This window comes from Aedes aegypti, chromosome 2 (assembly GCF_002204515.2).
Source record: "Aedes aegypti strain LVP_AGWG chromosome 2, AaegL5.0 Primary Assembly, whole genome shotgun sequence".
Taxonomy (NCBI): Eukaryota; Metazoa; Arthropoda; class Insecta; order Diptera; family Culicidae; genus Aedes; species Aedes aegypti.
This window is the reverse complement of record NC_035108.1, coordinates 337,097,935-337,115,389: the sequence shown is the minus strand read 5'-3', so window position 1 is coordinate 337,115,389 and position 17,455 is coordinate 337,097,935. Positions and strand designations below refer to the sequence as shown.

The window sequence follows — 17,455 nt, the reverse complement described above, 5'->3', positions numbered from 1 at the left end:
TAGCGTAGTGCAGCCCAACTGCATAGTACAGTAGTTTAACCAAAATTTTTAGGTCAGAAGATAAAATCTAAATTTTGTAATTATAAGTTTGCCATTGCTTTGAAATTTACCCAACATCTAATCAAAACTACTAACAACAGCGATCAATTATCAAAATTCATCGCTCCCTGGAAAATATAATTCCAAGCCCAGGGAAGAAGAATTGTTTGAGAACTTGTGAAAAAATGGTGTAAAAATATTGAAAAACAAAAAAGTTATAACGATTTGAATATTCATTTTGCGGTAAAAAATGAAGCTGCCGGTAGAGGGATTAACATAAAGAAACAATTTGATTTCTAGATTTAATGTTATCGTTGGGCCATTACCTGATTCGGCATTGACCTCTAGTACCGGTCTGAGGGCGTAAATCATTGATTGCCTCTATCTTAATTAATTAAAAGGAAGCAACAGAACAATCGGGGGCCCAGATAGCCGTAGCGGTAAACGCGCAGCTATTCAGCATGACCATGCTGAGGGTCGTGGGTTCGAATCCCGCTGGTCGAGGATCTTTTCGTAAAGGAAATTTTCTCGATTCCCAGGGCATAGAGTATCTTCGTACCTGCCACACGACATACACATGCAAAAATGGTCAATCGGCAAAGAAAGCTCTCAGTTAATAACTGTGGAAGTGCTCATAAGAACACTAATCTGAGATGCAGGCGTTGTCCCAGTTGGGACGTAAAGCCAGAAAGAAGAAGAACAATCGAAATAACTTTACCAGCTCCGAAACAATTAGGAAAGGATTTTTTTTAAACGTTCCAAAGCACGTACTGCTGTAAAAGTAAAAAAAATAAACAAAATTGGTCTCACTCGGCATGCACAGTATTTGAAGTACGAATATTCATTCGGCCTGCAGGGTTAACAAGTTTTTCAATTATACAACCATATGGCCTAATGGGACTTTCTTTGGCAGATCTATATGCCAGTAAATTACTTACGGCTGGTTTTTATGTCTATGCTTTCGCGTTGTAAGAAGCTACAAGAAACTTGAATCATTTATTGGGACATCCCATATCACCAATTAAAGTATCCCCACTAATCCAAAGGGACGACTGAGTAAACGAATAAAAAATAAGATGAATGTAACTAGATTTTGTTCCTCAATCTATAAACGTACCAGCTTTCAAGTGCGCCAAAAAGCTACTGTTTTCCAAGATGCTCAGTTGTATTTTTATTGATGAGCGGCAACGATCACAGGTGATTCTGAAGGCGAGCGTCAAGCCTCGTAGGATAAATTTACGACTCGTGCTGTAAAAATCATCATTCTGCAACTTGTTCCGTAAACTACTATTTGCTCATGAGTTGAGCATTTTCAATGCCTGGGCTGTACGCAGTGGAAGAGGACCTAGCGAACTTAAACGTTCAGGGCAACTGGAGAAGGATCGCCCAAGACCGACAAGGATGCGCCAGCCAATGGCGTGACGCTACGCTGCCGCCATTAAGGTACAAGGTAGGTATCCTTTCATTTGAAACAATATGATGAAACGAGCTCACCATAAAAAAATAGCATAAACAAGCAGTCTGTCTTTTATATACATTTATTGTATTTAAAAAAAAAACCTTAAAAAAACGTTACACCTTCAATTCTTCTTCACCCCCCTCGAGTTCCGTCTGATTGGTCCCAATGTCCTGGAAGTCGTCACCGCTACCGCCGCAACTTCATTTATCGTCTCCAGTGCTCGCTTGTTAATCTTCGGCGATTCGGCCTTCTTCTTCGTCACCTTTCGCTTCTTACCACCTCCCGCCGATTCATCTGCTCGCTTCGGTTCCTCCTCTCCCTCGCCACTGGATCGCTTCTTACGCGATTTGCGCTTACTTCGCTCGTTGAGCAATGCCAAGTTCTTCAGCGCTTGATTCTCATCTCCAACGTCGGAGATTTCCGTGTTCGATTCCTGCTCGTTGAGTTGACTTTCTTCTGCACCTAGTGCATCTCCCATCAGTGAGGATTCCGTTGGCCGGAGTAACGACATATCATCTTCCTCTTCCTGAACCTCTAGATCTGCCAAGTCACCGAACTCGGAGCCGGCAACACCTGGCCCATTATCACAAGCCTTGTTGATGGCCTCGACTAGAGCAGGTTCTTTGATGCGGAAGTCACGCACGGTTCCAATATGTAAAAGATAAGTCAGATCTTTCTTGGTCTTTTTGCTCAGTAGCAACACGAACTTGTTGAACGTTTCGATGCGGAACACCAGCTTGGGAATGAGCTTCGTTTGGCGGAGAACCTTCTCTCGATTTTTCTTGGCGTTTTGAGCATTTTTCAGCTTGGCCTTATCGATCGCGTCATCATCTGAATCTGGTGCTTCCGTCTGTCCCAGAATGTTCTCTTCGATGAATGGAAACAGATTGTAGATACGGACTGCCAAGGGCTTGGACGATTTGATTACGAGGTTGAACCTGCAAGGTAATATGACAAATAAGAGTTTTTACCTAAACAAGATTAAAGTACGAACTAACTTTGTCGAATCGTGAGAAACTGCAGCCACAGGATTGCGATTGAGAAAATGTTTCGTCAAATTGCTTAGAGTCGCATACAGGTTGATCAGTAGCTTCAGCAGAGAGTCCATGCATGTTCCGAGTGGCAGCTGGGTGTTGGCCAAATGGGTAGCTACCGACATGATGTGAACCAGCTGCGAACACATGGATCGTTCGATTGATTTCAGTTGATGTAGATCTGGAAAATGGAAGAAGTATGCTCACTCACTGGTATGCATGGATGTAGCCAGGATTCCCGTCAGATAGAGGCGAAAGACTTCTAGTATATTAGAACCTTATGCAGAAGTACTTACATTCATCATTCTCGCCCTGGCCGTAGATTTTCAACCTGCCCAACACGCTGTTGGTTCGCAAGATGAAATGGTCCACATCGTCCAACTGCTGTTTGGTAACGTTGCAGAGTGCCATCAAGGCCGATTCCACGGTCAGCGAGCTTATGGATTTCAACGTGAAGCTGGGCACAAGCTCATCCTCCTCGATTTGGCCAAATTTGCGCTCCACCAGCATGGACACCGTGTCGAAATAGGCTCCCGTTTGGGTTCGCATTCGAAGCTCGAACAGAATCCGATGGACAAAGCCGAGCGATTTCTGTTTGAGCTTGTTGTTGGTGCAAAAGTTCTGCAACCACGTGTAAGCCATATTTAGGTGATCGGTATCCAAGGTGTTCGACTGATACAGAATCTCAAGACACAGAAACAGATTGCCTACGGTTTTCTCGCCAGCCGTTTCGGATTCTGCTCCATCCTCAAAGTACTTGTCAATGATCTCGTGCAAGGTTTTCAGCAGATCCGATTTGAAGGTGCTGCCCAAAGTGCAACTGATCAATCTCAAAAAATCTGAAAATTTCCTCTCATAGACGGCCAATGTCGTTAGCTGAGCCTGGCGGAAAGCCTCTCCAGCAATTAAAGCTATTTGAACACTGCCATTGGCGCACAGTTCGTTAGTTTTTCTAACGCAGCGATCGTAGATGATTTTTCCGCACTCGCACACGTGGCTGAAAACCCGTTTACTGTGCTTGATCTGCCAATATTCAGGACTGCTGCGCAGTGCTTCAAGCTTGTCCGAGGCAACTTTGAGTGCATATTGTACGAAATCACGGTGCGACCGTAAAGCTTCCAGATCCAGTTCCGTTGCGTAGTTGGTAGAGTTACTGAAAAATAGATAAAAAAAAAGTTGGTTGGGTAAGTTTTCCATTGAAAAAAGCAACATACTCTTTAGGGCCTTCCCTAGCATTGATTCCTGGTTGATCCAGGTTCTTTTTGTAATGAAAATTTCTTTGATTTTCCTGGGAATAGAGTATCATCGTACTTGCCACACGCACGAATGCGAAAATGGCAACATTGCAAAGAAAGCTCTCAGTTGATAAACGTGGAAGTGTTCATAAGAACACTAAGCTGAGAAGCAGGCTCTGTTCCAAAGGAGACGTACTGCCAATAAGAATAAGAAGAAATTGGTGTCATTCTTAGTATTTTTCTATGGCGTTCTCCTTCAATTTCATCAGACATTTACATAAAGTTTCATTCAAGTATTTCTCCAAAGACATCTGAAGAATCCTGAAAGGATTCACACTTGAGAAAAACATTAATAAACAAAAATCCATGGATATTACCGTGCCGGAATCCTTTGGAAGCCTTAGCGAAGATCCCCATTGGCGTAAATAGAAAGGGGCCAGGGGGGGCCTAGCCCCCCCCCCCCCCAAAAAAATGGAAAAGAAATAACAATATAGTTGAAATTAGTGCCCTTATGATACTGCACGCGTTCAATGACAGCCAATAGAAATAGGGTAGGTGTACCAGTCATGGCCATAGTGGTTCCCTATTTCGCCATACGTGATATATTGTATGCTTTTACATTTTGAAAAATCTTTTGTGTTTTAGCAGTAAAATTAAGGATAAATCTTGATGTTAAAACATTCAAAAAGATTAAAAATGTAAAAGTTATCCAAATTTTGCATATGGCCAAATAGGGAACCACTATGGCCATAACTGGTACACTTTCCCTATATAGTTTTAAAACGTCACATATTGCCATACTGTTTACTTTTTGGCCTTTCCCGATATTGAAATTCATTGAAACACGTTTTAGATTTAGCAGAACTGATTTGATCCATTAACAATACTCCTAAAGTTTACAAAAAAAAAAGTTTTACAAAAAAAATGTTTTTCAAAAATAAACAATAATGCAGCAAGCAAATATTATTTTGTATTCTTTTTTTTGCGAAATTTCAAATACTGTATTTTCAAATTTATGAGCCATTCGATAAATTTGTCTCTGAGACGTCGGGAACAGATATGAACTGCTGGTAAGTAAACAATAGCGAAGCAGATGCATTCAAATGTGACAGCAAAACTGTGAATTTTGAAATTTCTTTATGTATAGTAAGATAGCGGCGGATTCGTACAAAAACAACATCGAACCGAGTAAAGTCGGGGATGTCGCAACAATGTTTTAAAATGTGAAATTGACACCAATTTTTTGAAGTTCTTATATTGATAAGGTAATAAGACCATGTTACTCTTTGTTTCTTTAGAACAAACCTAGAAGTTAAAGTTTGAACAAATCTAGAAACTGCAAACGATTTTCTGTTAGTCACACTAATATTAGAATTTTTGCATGCAACATCACAAAATATTGTTAAATTTTTCTTGGCTCAGATTCCTTACTTTGCCAAGCCCAATGAAACAGCCGTTTGTTAGGCGACCTTTACTTACATCTATGTCAATCGCCTGTATAAAAACTGATAGTTTTTTAAGAATGAGTCCATGAATTTTTCGGGATGATGGGACATTTCACATAAAGACGTTTCGCATATGGACATTTGACATAATGGACTTTTGGCATAATGAGAATTATATGCCTTCTTTAAAATGCTACCTGTTCTTGTATGAAACTGCTTTATGACAAACGTCCTTCTAGGCGTTTCTAGGCCTATCATAAGAATGCTCTGGAGTGTAATTTTTGGCCCATAGTGGGGCGGCGAAATTTACAAATTAGCTCGAATCCACATTTTATCTTAAAGTTTAGCGAAATTTGCCTGATTGTGCGAAAAAAGTGGCCAACATTTTTCACATTTCCACTTAGTTTTGCGAAAAACTGTTTTTTGGTATATTACAACTAACCTTGTTTTGGGCAATTTTTTGATGAAAATTTAGTGTGTATTTTTCTGTAAACATAAGTTTATGGCTGATATAAAGTATGTCTGTAGTAAAAGTGTCGATATTTTGTGTTTCGGCCAGCGAAGACAATCAAGTTTCAAACTATTGTAACTAAAACTTGGTAAATATTTTAACACAATTTTGTATAGCAAAATTATAGCAAATGAGGTTCACTGTGTGGTATTTGTTTCTTTTCAACTGCTTTTGTTTTTATGAAAATTTTGATTATACCACTAAGGCCGAACCTTTTCCCTACCTTAATTGAACTGATACATTTGAAATTTTATCTTGTTTTAGAACTCTGCTAAAATTTTCAAATCGTATTGGAAAGGTAATTTTGTTTCCTGGTTGATCCTGATGAAAAGCTGAATTTTAAATCTTTGTATTTCATTGGAGATATATTTAATTGGGTTGAATACGTCATCTTGGCAATATAAAACGTCGCAGCGTTATACTATATACTATTTTTCCATAAAAATGACATTTGGTAACAAAGTTTATCAATCGATGTTGAACCTTATTCAAGTTTTTATATACCGATCTTTGTATGAAAGTGCTCCACTATAATCGGTTCACAAATATTATCGAAACAAGCATTGTAAGGTTATCTAAATCCTAAATCTAATGTAAAACTTTTAATTCTCATGATAAGGGGCCGTGTCCCTCCTCAAATCTGATGGCTATTTACGCCCATGGAGATCCCTGATAAAAATTGTGAAGGAATAATAGGAGGATTGACCAGATTGACTGATTTTTCATAGATTTATCTAGAACTTCTTCCAATCTTTCTTTTTAAAATTCTTTCCTTTTAAAATACAAACCAAATTTTGCATAAATTACTCCAAAAATGACTTTACAGATATTGACCATTGCACGAATTTTTAGATGTTAATGAGCTATGCTGCACTAACAAACTTCTTTTTTCCGACGAATGGTCCTTGAAATCGCGAACGGCAACTAATAGCCAGCAGCCGTAAAGCTTTTTCTTCGAAATGCTTTTGTTTGCTGGACCAAATGATAGTAACATCAAATCGTCTTCGGAATCAGCTCCATTTTTGCTGCCAGATTCAGGACGCGATTAGCGATTCGGCATTCCCACTAGCGTAAAGTGATCAGATGTGTCCCGGAAAATCCGGGGGTCTGGTCACTTTATACTAGCGGAACTACTCTCAGCAACTTGATCTTCGGCGCTGTCTATCATGAAATCCACGTTGAGGAACGAACTGAACTCGTCATTTAGAGGTACAAATGCTAATATCTTGGAATTTAATATTAACAGTCAGAATAAGATTTCAACCAGAATTCATCTCAGAATATGTTTAGAAAGTACCCCATCTCTCCTAAGGTTACTTCTAAGTATTTATCATGCGATTTTTTAAGAAAATTGTTCTTAAATCACTGGAGAAATTGCTAAAAAAAAATCGACATATATTTCTAAAGGAAATTTTAAATCCTGATGAAACTGTTGTCCTAATTGCAGATGAGCTCCTACAAGGATCTTTTAAAGAACACTTGGACTGCGGAACACGGTTTTATCTCAAGCACCAAAATACCAAATTATTTAACTAAGGGTTGCTGAATCCATTGTTGTTCTCAAAAATATCGTAGCACGTCTAGTTTTTGAGATATTGGCTGTTGAAAATGCAAAATTTGACTACAGGGTGTCCGCAAATTAACCGAACAGCAAAAAATGAGAGAGATGATCTCGCATTGAAAACAATGAAAAATCTATGTCCATGTACCTTTTATAATACATCTATATGTTAACTCAAAATACAACTTGAAATAATTTCGAATTGATTGCTTGTTAATAAGAAAGGTAAATTTAAATTTTTCGGGGACGATTTTCCTGAAGGCCGCTAGTCATACTGGAGATGTGTTATCCCTAAAATCTAAAAGAGATGAATTCATATGTCCTATTATTATTTGAAGTAACCTACAGTTTAGTGGCTTCAAGTTAGACTGGAAATAGACAATTATTCGGTTCAAATACAATGAGTTCTATGGATATTTCTCTTCCGCCATAAAGCTTGAAATTCAGCATTTTTTAAGAAACCTCAACACATTTGGCTTGGTTTTACAAATATTTGAATTCGGAAATGTGTCAAACTTACTTCTTAAGAATATAATAAGGTAATGTATAAAACCATGCAAGGATATTGAATTTATTATGCTTGATTGTATAGAGACATGTCTTCAAAGTTTGTACGGATAATTTGCGGACACCCTGTATTTCAGCCAACTTGTATGCAAGTTTATCAGCTTGTATGGCAATTATTTTCTTTATTTGCTAGATTTGCTACATAGCATAGCATAGCATAGCATAGACTGACTGTACATGTCAATGGTTGCTACTCCGTGATTGATCGGAACTGGTAATAATTGCACTGCGATCCAAATGAATAAGGGATGGGAGTTTCCGCTTACTCTCGGAGTGCAATTTTAGCAGATCTAATATTATTGATCAATAACGGCGCCGGCCAAGTCCTTACAGTCAGTTGGGATGGGGAAGGAATGTTAGGGTGTAATGATTGTTGCTTCTAGAGACCGAGAATACCTCTGCATCTCCACAATCACCACGGGAAGGGTGTTTATTAGTGAAGAAGGAAAAGATCTGGGAGTCACCTTTGGTCGGTGATGCGATCCATGGATAAGGAGGAAAAATACGATTTATACTTAAAGCTAGTTTTTAGTTTTGTCTCAAAAAGTTTTCGGTAGAAGATTTAAAATAAACGTCGACATCTATAATGTCGAACCATTCAAAAGAAGTTTTTATTAATGGCGAAAAGAGAAAAATATATGCGTATATCTTAAATTATATGGAACAGGAATAATGCCGACACATGTAGTAACGAACCATACATAGTTTGTTTGAAAATTACAACATTTATGCCTCAAGAAGAAATGTCTTTGGTAGAAGTTTTAAAATAAACGTCGACATTCATAATGCCAAACAATTCAAAAAATATTTTAAGAAATGTCAAAAATTGTATGTTTATTAGAATTGTATAAAACAGGCATAATGCCGACACTTATAGTGACGAACCATACAAAGTTTGATTGCATATTACAAAAAAAAGTAACGCTTTAATGAAAAAATGTGTTATCATAAGCATGAAACGAGCTCACCAGTTGGTAATCCATCCTCGACTGAACACGAATATCTTTTCGCACTCACACAGCGCGAACAGCAAAACTTCTCGGCGCCCCGAAAACGAACCGTCTTGCTTGGGCTTTCCAAAATACTGTCCAGCACAACACGCAAACCGAAAACCAAACTCCCGGCGTCCCGAAAACGAAGCGTCTTGTTTGGGCTTTCCAAAACACTGCCCAGCACAACTCGCGAACCGAAAACCAAACTCCCGGCGTCCCGAAAACGAAGCGTCTTGTTTTCTTTATTTGCTAGATTTGCTACAGGGTTTAAACTTCATGTGTATGACTATACTTATCAACAAAGTTCATAATACTTTCGATGCTCAAAAGTTATTTTTGTATGGTTTAGAAAAGTATTGTATTTTGCCATATAAGAGAAACGAAGAATTTTGTATGTATACTGTAAGCATGTTGAAAAAATTGATTTTATCTACAATTAAACGTGCAGTTTTAACCTGAGCAATTCTCGCTGAAACCAGGCCGCCATCGGCACCCATCGTTAGAATTCCAATTTTATGTCACTGATCGCTAGCTTTCGATAAAACATAAGGGTGGTCCTTTTTGTTTTCTCTAATTGGTGGACCCCTCGTACGCCAGCTAGCTAAACAGTTTGCAAAAAAGCCCACTTTTTGATAAATCTTGGGTATTTCTTCACGTGATATGTCTCATATTTCCCTTGGAACACATACCAAACTTAATGGCATCGTATAGAGAAAGGATATAGCTTTCATTTGAAGTTCAAAAAAAATCCGGCGGCCATTTTGAATTTGGCCGCCATCTTGAATTTTGTTAGAAAAATCGTTTTTTCACCATTAGCGCACCCCTCGTTTTGAATTCTGAGATCACCATCAGAAAGCTGAGGAAAAATTGCGTAAGATAGGCTACAGAAACTAGGTGTGCAATGGTATTTACCCTATGAAATGAACGATTTTCTGAAACATGTTCCACGATTTTGACTTATATGGCGAGTGCAATCAATGCAAACATCATTTTTTGTACAACAAAGATACAAGTTTTCAATAGTTGGTGTATTTTTCGAGTCAGATGAAGAATAGGAGTATTATTTTGAGTGATAAAATCTGGCGGCCATCTTGGATTTTGACGCCATCTTGATTTTGACTAGTAGAATGAATTTTTCACCTTGATAGCACTCAGCATGTCGAATTTAGAGGTTACCAATAAAAACAAGGTTACGTATACTCTTCTTCTTATTATTCTTCATTTTCCTGACGTTACGTCCCTAGTGGAACCGAGCCTGATACTCAGCTTTATTAGTTATAAATACAGGTTATTAAATAGGAATTTTCTTTTATAATACGATTTTTAATAACAGAATATTTCTTCGACATATCTTTGAATCCAGTTATTATGAATAAATAAATTTAATGAATAAAAACCGTCCAAAAACATTGATTGAAATAAACAATTTTTTTTTTACCATATGCTTTTTTTGTCATCGAATGAAGTTTATAAATTGTGCGTTGGGACATTAGTAAGTTTTGTGGTAATATCTGTAGTTTTAACGTAAAACATTTCCAAAAGTGCATTAATTTAGAATGGAAATCTTAAATTTTTAGCAAAAAAAATCGTTGATTTTCTGAATCATAAAGTATTGTTTTACTAACACCCAACATGCATGTGAAAAATAGCGAAATTGAAAGGTGAGAAGCAGGCTTTGTTCTAATGTGGACGTAATGCCGAAACTCAGGTGAATCATTTTGAGTTTGGAAAATCTGGTGGCCATCTTGGATTTCGACGCCATCTTAGTTTTTAGCAGTAGAATGATTTTTTACTTTCTCAGCGCACTTCATGTTTAATTAATTAAAGATCTCCGTTAAAAAACAAACAGATTCTTTTTTTCTTATCTTATTTTAGCTGTTCAACAGATTGTTCATTTAGAATTAATGCTATTTTTCAACTCGCAGATATGCAGAACAATCATTCAGGTGGCAAATAAGCGTTAAAAAATTCTACTTGTTAATTTATTTTTGAAGCTTAGGGGCTGGCTCTATTCCAGTAGGGACGTAACGTCAGGAAAAAGAAGAACAAGAAGAATAGTAAGTGTAACGGTGGCATTAAAATTCAACATGTTGAGTGTTATCAAGGTGAAAACTCATTCTACTACTTAAAACCAAGATGGCGTCAAAATCCAAGATGGCCGCCAGATTTTTTCACTCAAAATAATACTCCTATTCTTCATCTGACTCGAAAAATACATCAACTATTGAAAACTTGTATCTTTGTTGTACCAAAAATGATGTTTGCATTGATTGCACTCGCCATATACGTCAAAATCGTGGAACATGTTTTAGAAAATCGTTCATTTCATAGGGTAAATACCATTGCACACCTAGTTTCTGTAGCCTATCTTACGCAATTTTTCCTCAGCTTTCTGATGGTGATCTCAGAATTCAAAACGAGCGGTGCGCTAATGGTGAAAAAACGATTTTTCTAACAAAATTCAAGATGGCGGCCAAATTCAAAATGGCCGCCGGATTTTTTTTAACATCAAATGAAAGCTATATCCTTTCTCTATACGATGCCATTAAGTTTGGTATGTGTTCCAAGGGAAATATGAGACATATCACGTGAAGAAATACCCAAGATTTATCAAAAAATGGGCTTTTTTGCAAACTGTTTAGCTAGCTGGCGTACGAGGGGTCCACCAATTTGAGAAAACAAAAAGGACCACCCTTAAGTTTTATCGAAAGCTAGCGATCAGAGACATAAAATTGGAATTCTAACGATGGGTGCCGATGGCGGCCTGGTTTCAGCGAGAATTGCTCACCTAATTGTACCTGAAATGAAAGTTAAAGTCATATTTTGCATGCTTGGTGGATAACATCTCAAAAAAGTTTGATAAATCATACCTTGAACTTCATGTATCCATCGACGAAATTATTGTTTTATACAATTTTAGCGACCTGTACCTGAAAACTATGACGTGCTGGAACACCAGAGACACATAGTTTGATCCTTGAGACACGTAAAATGTCATTTTTGTTACGCTGTGTAATTTATGAAATAATAATATAACATCGAACGGAATCCTTGATGATATTTTTATGGTTTGAGAAATTCCAAGCGAAATGTCTGGAAGAGCCAGAATATGAATTTTGTTTCCTACTAGTACTGATACACTTTCAAAGAAGAAGAGTGGTGATAGTTGTTTTAAAGGCCATCGTGTGCCTCATGTCCTCATTGATAACAACGGCCTTGTTATGAGTACTTAAAGAATTACAAATATCAAATGACCAGTTTCAACTATCATTTTAAATTGCATTGAATATAATTTCGAACATTCACTCAAATAAATTTCCGTAACGCTAGATATGAGTTCCAGAGAGTTGCGTTTCATGATTTCCTCTCAATTTCCAAGACTACCACATCCATACTCAGTACATGAATTGAGCAAATTGTAAAACACTACTTCAGTATGAATATAGCAGTTAAACCGATCACACGCATCGAATGTCTTCTCTATCCGAAGTGGTTTACCAGTCCGCCGCGAATCAATCCAGTCGACCAAGTCCGCAAGTCATCGGTCGTGACATCGTTTAAAGTTCTGGTGCGCCGTCGTAAGTATAGTTCGCGAGTTTTGCGTGAACAGTAAATGGTGCCGAAACCCGGGAGGAATACCCAACCGTAGAAGGAGCATACCAGTCGGACAAGGAGCAACCTACACCTTGGATAATAGAGCACATCTCGTCATTGTCACTGTCGCTGGCCGCAGAACTGCGCCAATTTCTTCGTCGCACGTGCCCTACAATCTCCAGTAAAAGGAAGGACTCCAGAAGGTTCGCGTGCTCCAACAGGTGCTCCAGAAGTTGAGGTTACGATAACCACGTGGGAACCGTAAGTGAAGTCATCAAACAGGTGGGTGCTTCTAGACCACGTTCTGGGAAAATGAGTTTTAAAAAGGCAGGTTTGCGGAAAAATGTTATGCATCTCAAAGTTCTTCGTCGTAAACGAGATAACATAGTTGGGTCGGCTAAATTAATCCAGCAATTCAATGAGCAGTATGACGATAGCAAAATCGATCAAGTTGCTATAAGAATTGAGCGTTTAGATGGGCTTTGGGATAAATTTGAGGACACGGAGGATGAAATTGAAGCATTAGAGGACCATGAGGAAGGGTTTTCGGAAACTCGACAGGAATTCCAAAACCTGTACTTCGATCTCAAGGCGTCACTGGTTAGTAAACTCCCCAGGGCAGTAACTACACTGAGGAAACTGGAGTTATGTTATTCATAACACCTTTCGTATGAAACAGTATTTTGCTAGCTGAAAAACATTTCATACGATTCGTATGATTCCCATAAATCATTTATGAAGAGCATACGAATCAAATTCAAGATTCATACGAGGCTCTATAACATTTCATACGATGTACTTATGAAATCCAATGCAAGCCTTGTTGGAAAAAGTTCATACGTTTTTCTTATGAATCGAGCCTACTTTCTATTCGGATCAAAATGGCGTTTGTACAGAAGAAGCTCGCGAATTTCATAGTTTTGATGAAGGCCTTTGCCGTGTTTAGAGGTAAACAGTAATTATCGATAATTCTACGTAGAGCGTAAATACGGCGGCCAAAAGAAGAAATTTGTAAAGCTTTATCTCGTGCAATGGGAGCACAATGGGAATACGAGGTTATCAAGAAGGGTAGAACAAAACGTAAGTTGAGTTGTTAGATTTTATCTTATGTTTCATATTATTAATCGACTATCTCCTTCAGAATCTGTTCAACATCTCAAAGAAACTTTCTGGAGCGGTGCCAAACTGCCAGGAGACTTCAGTTCTGACATCGGCAATATTCAATTGGATGTCATTTTCAACGGGGATACAAACTGTTGATTTGTAAACAGCGATCGAAATGTATGTTTTTAAGTGAATGATGTTTTTATTGACAATTTTTTGCAAAAATATAGCATAGTTTACATATATTGAAGTGCTCATTTCTAATCAATTTAAAAAGTTGCAAACAACATTTTCCAAAGAAAACTACGAGAAACGTTTTGTTACAATTGAAATATTGCAAAAGTCATAATAATATAAAATAAATTACATGAAGTGTCGTACAAGGGTCATACTCAAATATATTGAGATTCATACGAGTACAATTTGATGTTCATAACAAGTATTCATAGATTTCATACGAAACATTTATGGAATCTATACTACTGTACTGCAAAAAGCATACTATACCACAAGCTAATTCGTTCATAACGACATCGTATGAAATTTATAATATTTTCTTCTGGTAAAATTTCATACCCGTTTCGTATGGAAATCGATATATTTTTTTCCTCAGTGTACTAATTCTCCTTCCCCTGGTCCTAGCTCCTCACGGCACTCTGTACCACCTGCTAACCAACCCATGTCGGTTAAGCTACCTGAAATAAAAATTCCGGAATTTGGAGGTAGACCAGATGAGTGGATCGAATTTCGTGATCTGTTCAAATCGTTAGTGCACACTAATCCCCAAATTCCCGCGGTTCAGAAGCTTCACTACTTACGTAGCGCCATGAAAGGCGAGGCCTCTCGTTTGATCTCGTCATTCGCTATCACTTCGGATAATTACACTCTCGCTTGGAAAACGATCTGTGATCGGTATGAAAACAAAAATTTCTTAGTAAAGCAACACATGTCCGCAATTCTGAAAATTTCCCATGTTAAGAGAGAATCATCATCTGCTCTCGCAGAATTAGCCGATGAATTTACCCGACATGTGGCCATTCTTGATAAACTTGAAGCACCAGAAGTCCATTGGAATTCGTTCCTAGTAGAGCGCCTTAGTAGCCTTTTGGATGAGAAATCGTTAATGGATTGGGAAGCCCAGTGCAACGATAATGTTGTACCACAATACCAAGATCTGCTGAACTTTGTTCTAAAACGATCACGCACACTGCAAATGTGCAAACCATTACAAGGTTCGCATCCAACGAATGTCCAAAAGCCCACCCGAGCGAAACTATCCTCTCATGTCGCCTCTGAAAACATCGTCAAATGCCCTAGCTGTAAACAGGCTCACTCTATTTCGCAGTGTGAGTCGTTCTTGAAATTGACGCCCAACAATCGGCTGGATTTTGTCAAAAAGAATCAACTTTGTATAAACTGCCTCAGAGGAGGACATTTAGCTAAAGATTGTCGGAGCAGCCTTTGCAAAACATGTGCAAAGAGACACCACAGCTTACTTCACCTCCCCCCAATTGTGTCTGCTTCCAGTTCGATGGATGAAAGGCCAGCGAATACTACGTCTTGCACGGCAGTTTGCTCTGCCGATGGAACCATCACTCAAGAAAAATCCTCGTTCTCGGTATCGGTAGCACCATCGGTGGTGCCTTCGCGTACTCCACCGAAGGCAAATTCGTCGTCGCCGCAAACGTTCGCCGTCGGTAGCCCCTCTCTTTCGTCGTCGGTATACTCGAATTATCGTTCCGAACAAAATGAACCACTTCCCCATTGCTCTTATGAAAGCTCCATGTCGTTCACACCAACAAATAAATCCCGAGAAAGCACAGTGTTCTTATCTACAGCATTGGTACGAGTACAAGATGCTGACGGTATTGGTCACTTTGCAAGAGCTTTACTCGATAGCGGATCACAGTCAAACTTCGTATCCGAGTCCATGTGCCAGAAGCTAGGCTTGAAACGCAGTCGTATAAATCTGCCCGTGAGTGGCATTGGCCAGGCGACTGTGAGTGTACGCTATTGTGTACAAATCTCCCTCGCATCACGTTTTGGAAGCTTCGTACAAGACATTGACTGCCTAGTTCTTCCAAAATTGACTGTGAATCTCCCAAGTCGCCATGTAGATATCTCAAAATGGAACATTCCACGCCACGTTCCACTTGCAGATCCAAAATTCAATATCAGTCATGGCATCGACATGATTGTGGATGCAGAACTATTTTTCTCGCTAATTGAATCGCATCAAATAATTCTGGCCGACAATTACCCTGTTTTACAAAAAACGGTACTTGGTTACGTAATTTGTGGGAAATATTCAGCCAACACCACTGGACCAGTAACATGCCACGTAGTTACTGAACAGGATTTGAACACTCAATTCTCGATTACTTTTTCAAATCGACGTAAGTAACTTTTATACGGTTTTGAGAAAATTAATTAGAAAAAATCACAATCTATCTTCTAAAACTGTTTTAAAATGAATCACCTTTTTAACATTTTTTTTGCCGTGTACTTCGCTCAAATTTTGCATACACTCAGCTCACGTTCAAAAACTAGGTAGTTTCTATTATTTCCCACAAAAATAATTATAAGAAAATGATAAGCCGTTTCATTCAGTTACTTTCGACGTTTTTCTACCAGTGTAAAATCGGCTCAAGTAGTGTTTTGTTTTGATTCGTGGTTAAGTCACTTTGTCTCTCCATACAGCGGGGCGGCGAAAGTAGTGGTTAGGTTGCAAAAGTTGAAAATGTTACTTTCGTCGTTTTGTAAATCCGGAAATTAAACGTTCTAAAAGTGAAAAGTTGAGTTGGTACAGAGCGGTACGTGTAGAATTCCGCCTGCTTAACACGTAGGATCGATAAAGTAAGTTTGTATACTCTTTTGACTTGAGTCTGTATGAATAAGTTTTCGAGAATTAGAGAAAATGTGGGAGGTCGAAAATCTTGACGTTGGAAAGGCACTCACGCAGACAGAACAAGACGTCGAAAATCACTTTCTTCAAACTGTTTCACGTGATGCCACTGGCCGCTACATTGTTCGCCTTCCTTTTCGTGAGTCCATGAGTTCGTTGCTGGATGACTCTTACGACCAGGCTGTGAAACGATTTTTGCTTGCTGAGAAACGATTTGCTCGAGACAAGAAGCTGCGTGAGGAGTACACGAAATTCATGGACGACTATGAACGATTAGGGCATATGGAAGTCGGTTCTCGTGTCGCGGGTCCGCAGTATTTCCTCCCCCATCACGCTGTACATCGGCCTGAAAGTAGCACTACGAAAACTCGCATTGTTTTTGATGCCAGCAGCAAGGGCTCGGGCGCTCTCTCGCTTAACGACACCCTTCACACTGGGCCAACAGTGCAACCACCTTTGCTGACTCATATTTTGAATTTTCGGCTGCCTCGATACGTTTTCACCGCGGACGCGGAGAAAATGTTCCGTCAGATATGGGTCCACCCCGATGACCGGCGGTATTTGAAGATAATCTGGCGTCCGGACCCATCTTTACCATTGCAAATTTATCAGCTAAAACGGTGACCTATGGGCTTGCCTGTTCACCTTACCATGCAGCTCGTGTGCTTATGAAACTCGCTGAGGAAGATGGGCATAAATATCCACTAGCGGCTGCTGTTGTTACTAAACGTATATACGTCGACGACGCTTTAGCTGGAAGTGATTGTCTTAATGAAGCTACAGAAACATGTCGTCAGCTCCGTGAGTTACTGCATCTCGGAGGGTTTTCGTTACGGAAATGGAGCAGCAACGATACACGAATTTTGAAATACATTCCTACCGAGTTGTGGGAAAATGCCTCGAAAATGGAAATTTGTCGTTCAACGGTGACTGCTTTGGGTCTTCTTTGGAATCCACCAGGCGACTTCTTTGAATTTAAGATTCCTTCCTTTCCGGAATTGGCCAAAGT

General features: G+C 38.9%; 2 protein-coding genes across 2 annotated transcripts in view; one reads left to right on the top strand and one right to left on the bottom strand.

Annotated features, from left to right (window-relative positions):
• Positions 1 to 1,559: 1,559 nt before the first annotated feature.
• LOC5566660 (Fanconi anemia group I protein) overlaps positions 1,560 to 17,455 on the bottom strand; it is a 32,337-nt gene continuing 16,441 nt past the window's right edge. The window contains exons 7-9 of the mRNA XM_021846041.1: positions 2,829 to 3,685; positions 2,497 to 2,713; positions 1,560 to 2,436 (exon numbers count right to left, since the gene is read on the bottom strand). Coding sequence (XP_021701733.1) covers positions 1,620 to 2,436; positions 2,497 to 2,713; positions 2,829 to 3,685 — 1,891 coding nt within the window. The 3' untranslated portion in view covers positions 1,560 to 1,619. The remainder of the gene's footprint in view (positions 2,437 to 2,496; positions 2,714 to 2,828; positions 3,686 to 17,455) is intronic.
• Positions 12,271 to 17,455, top strand: part of LOC5566911 (zinc finger protein Xfin) — a 68,283-nt gene continuing 63,098 nt past the window's right edge. Inside the window, exon 1 of the mRNA XM_021846048.1 lies at positions 12,271 to 12,719. The gene's annotated coding sequence lies outside the window, so the exon portion shown is untranslated. The remainder of the gene's footprint in view (positions 12,720 to 17,455) is intronic.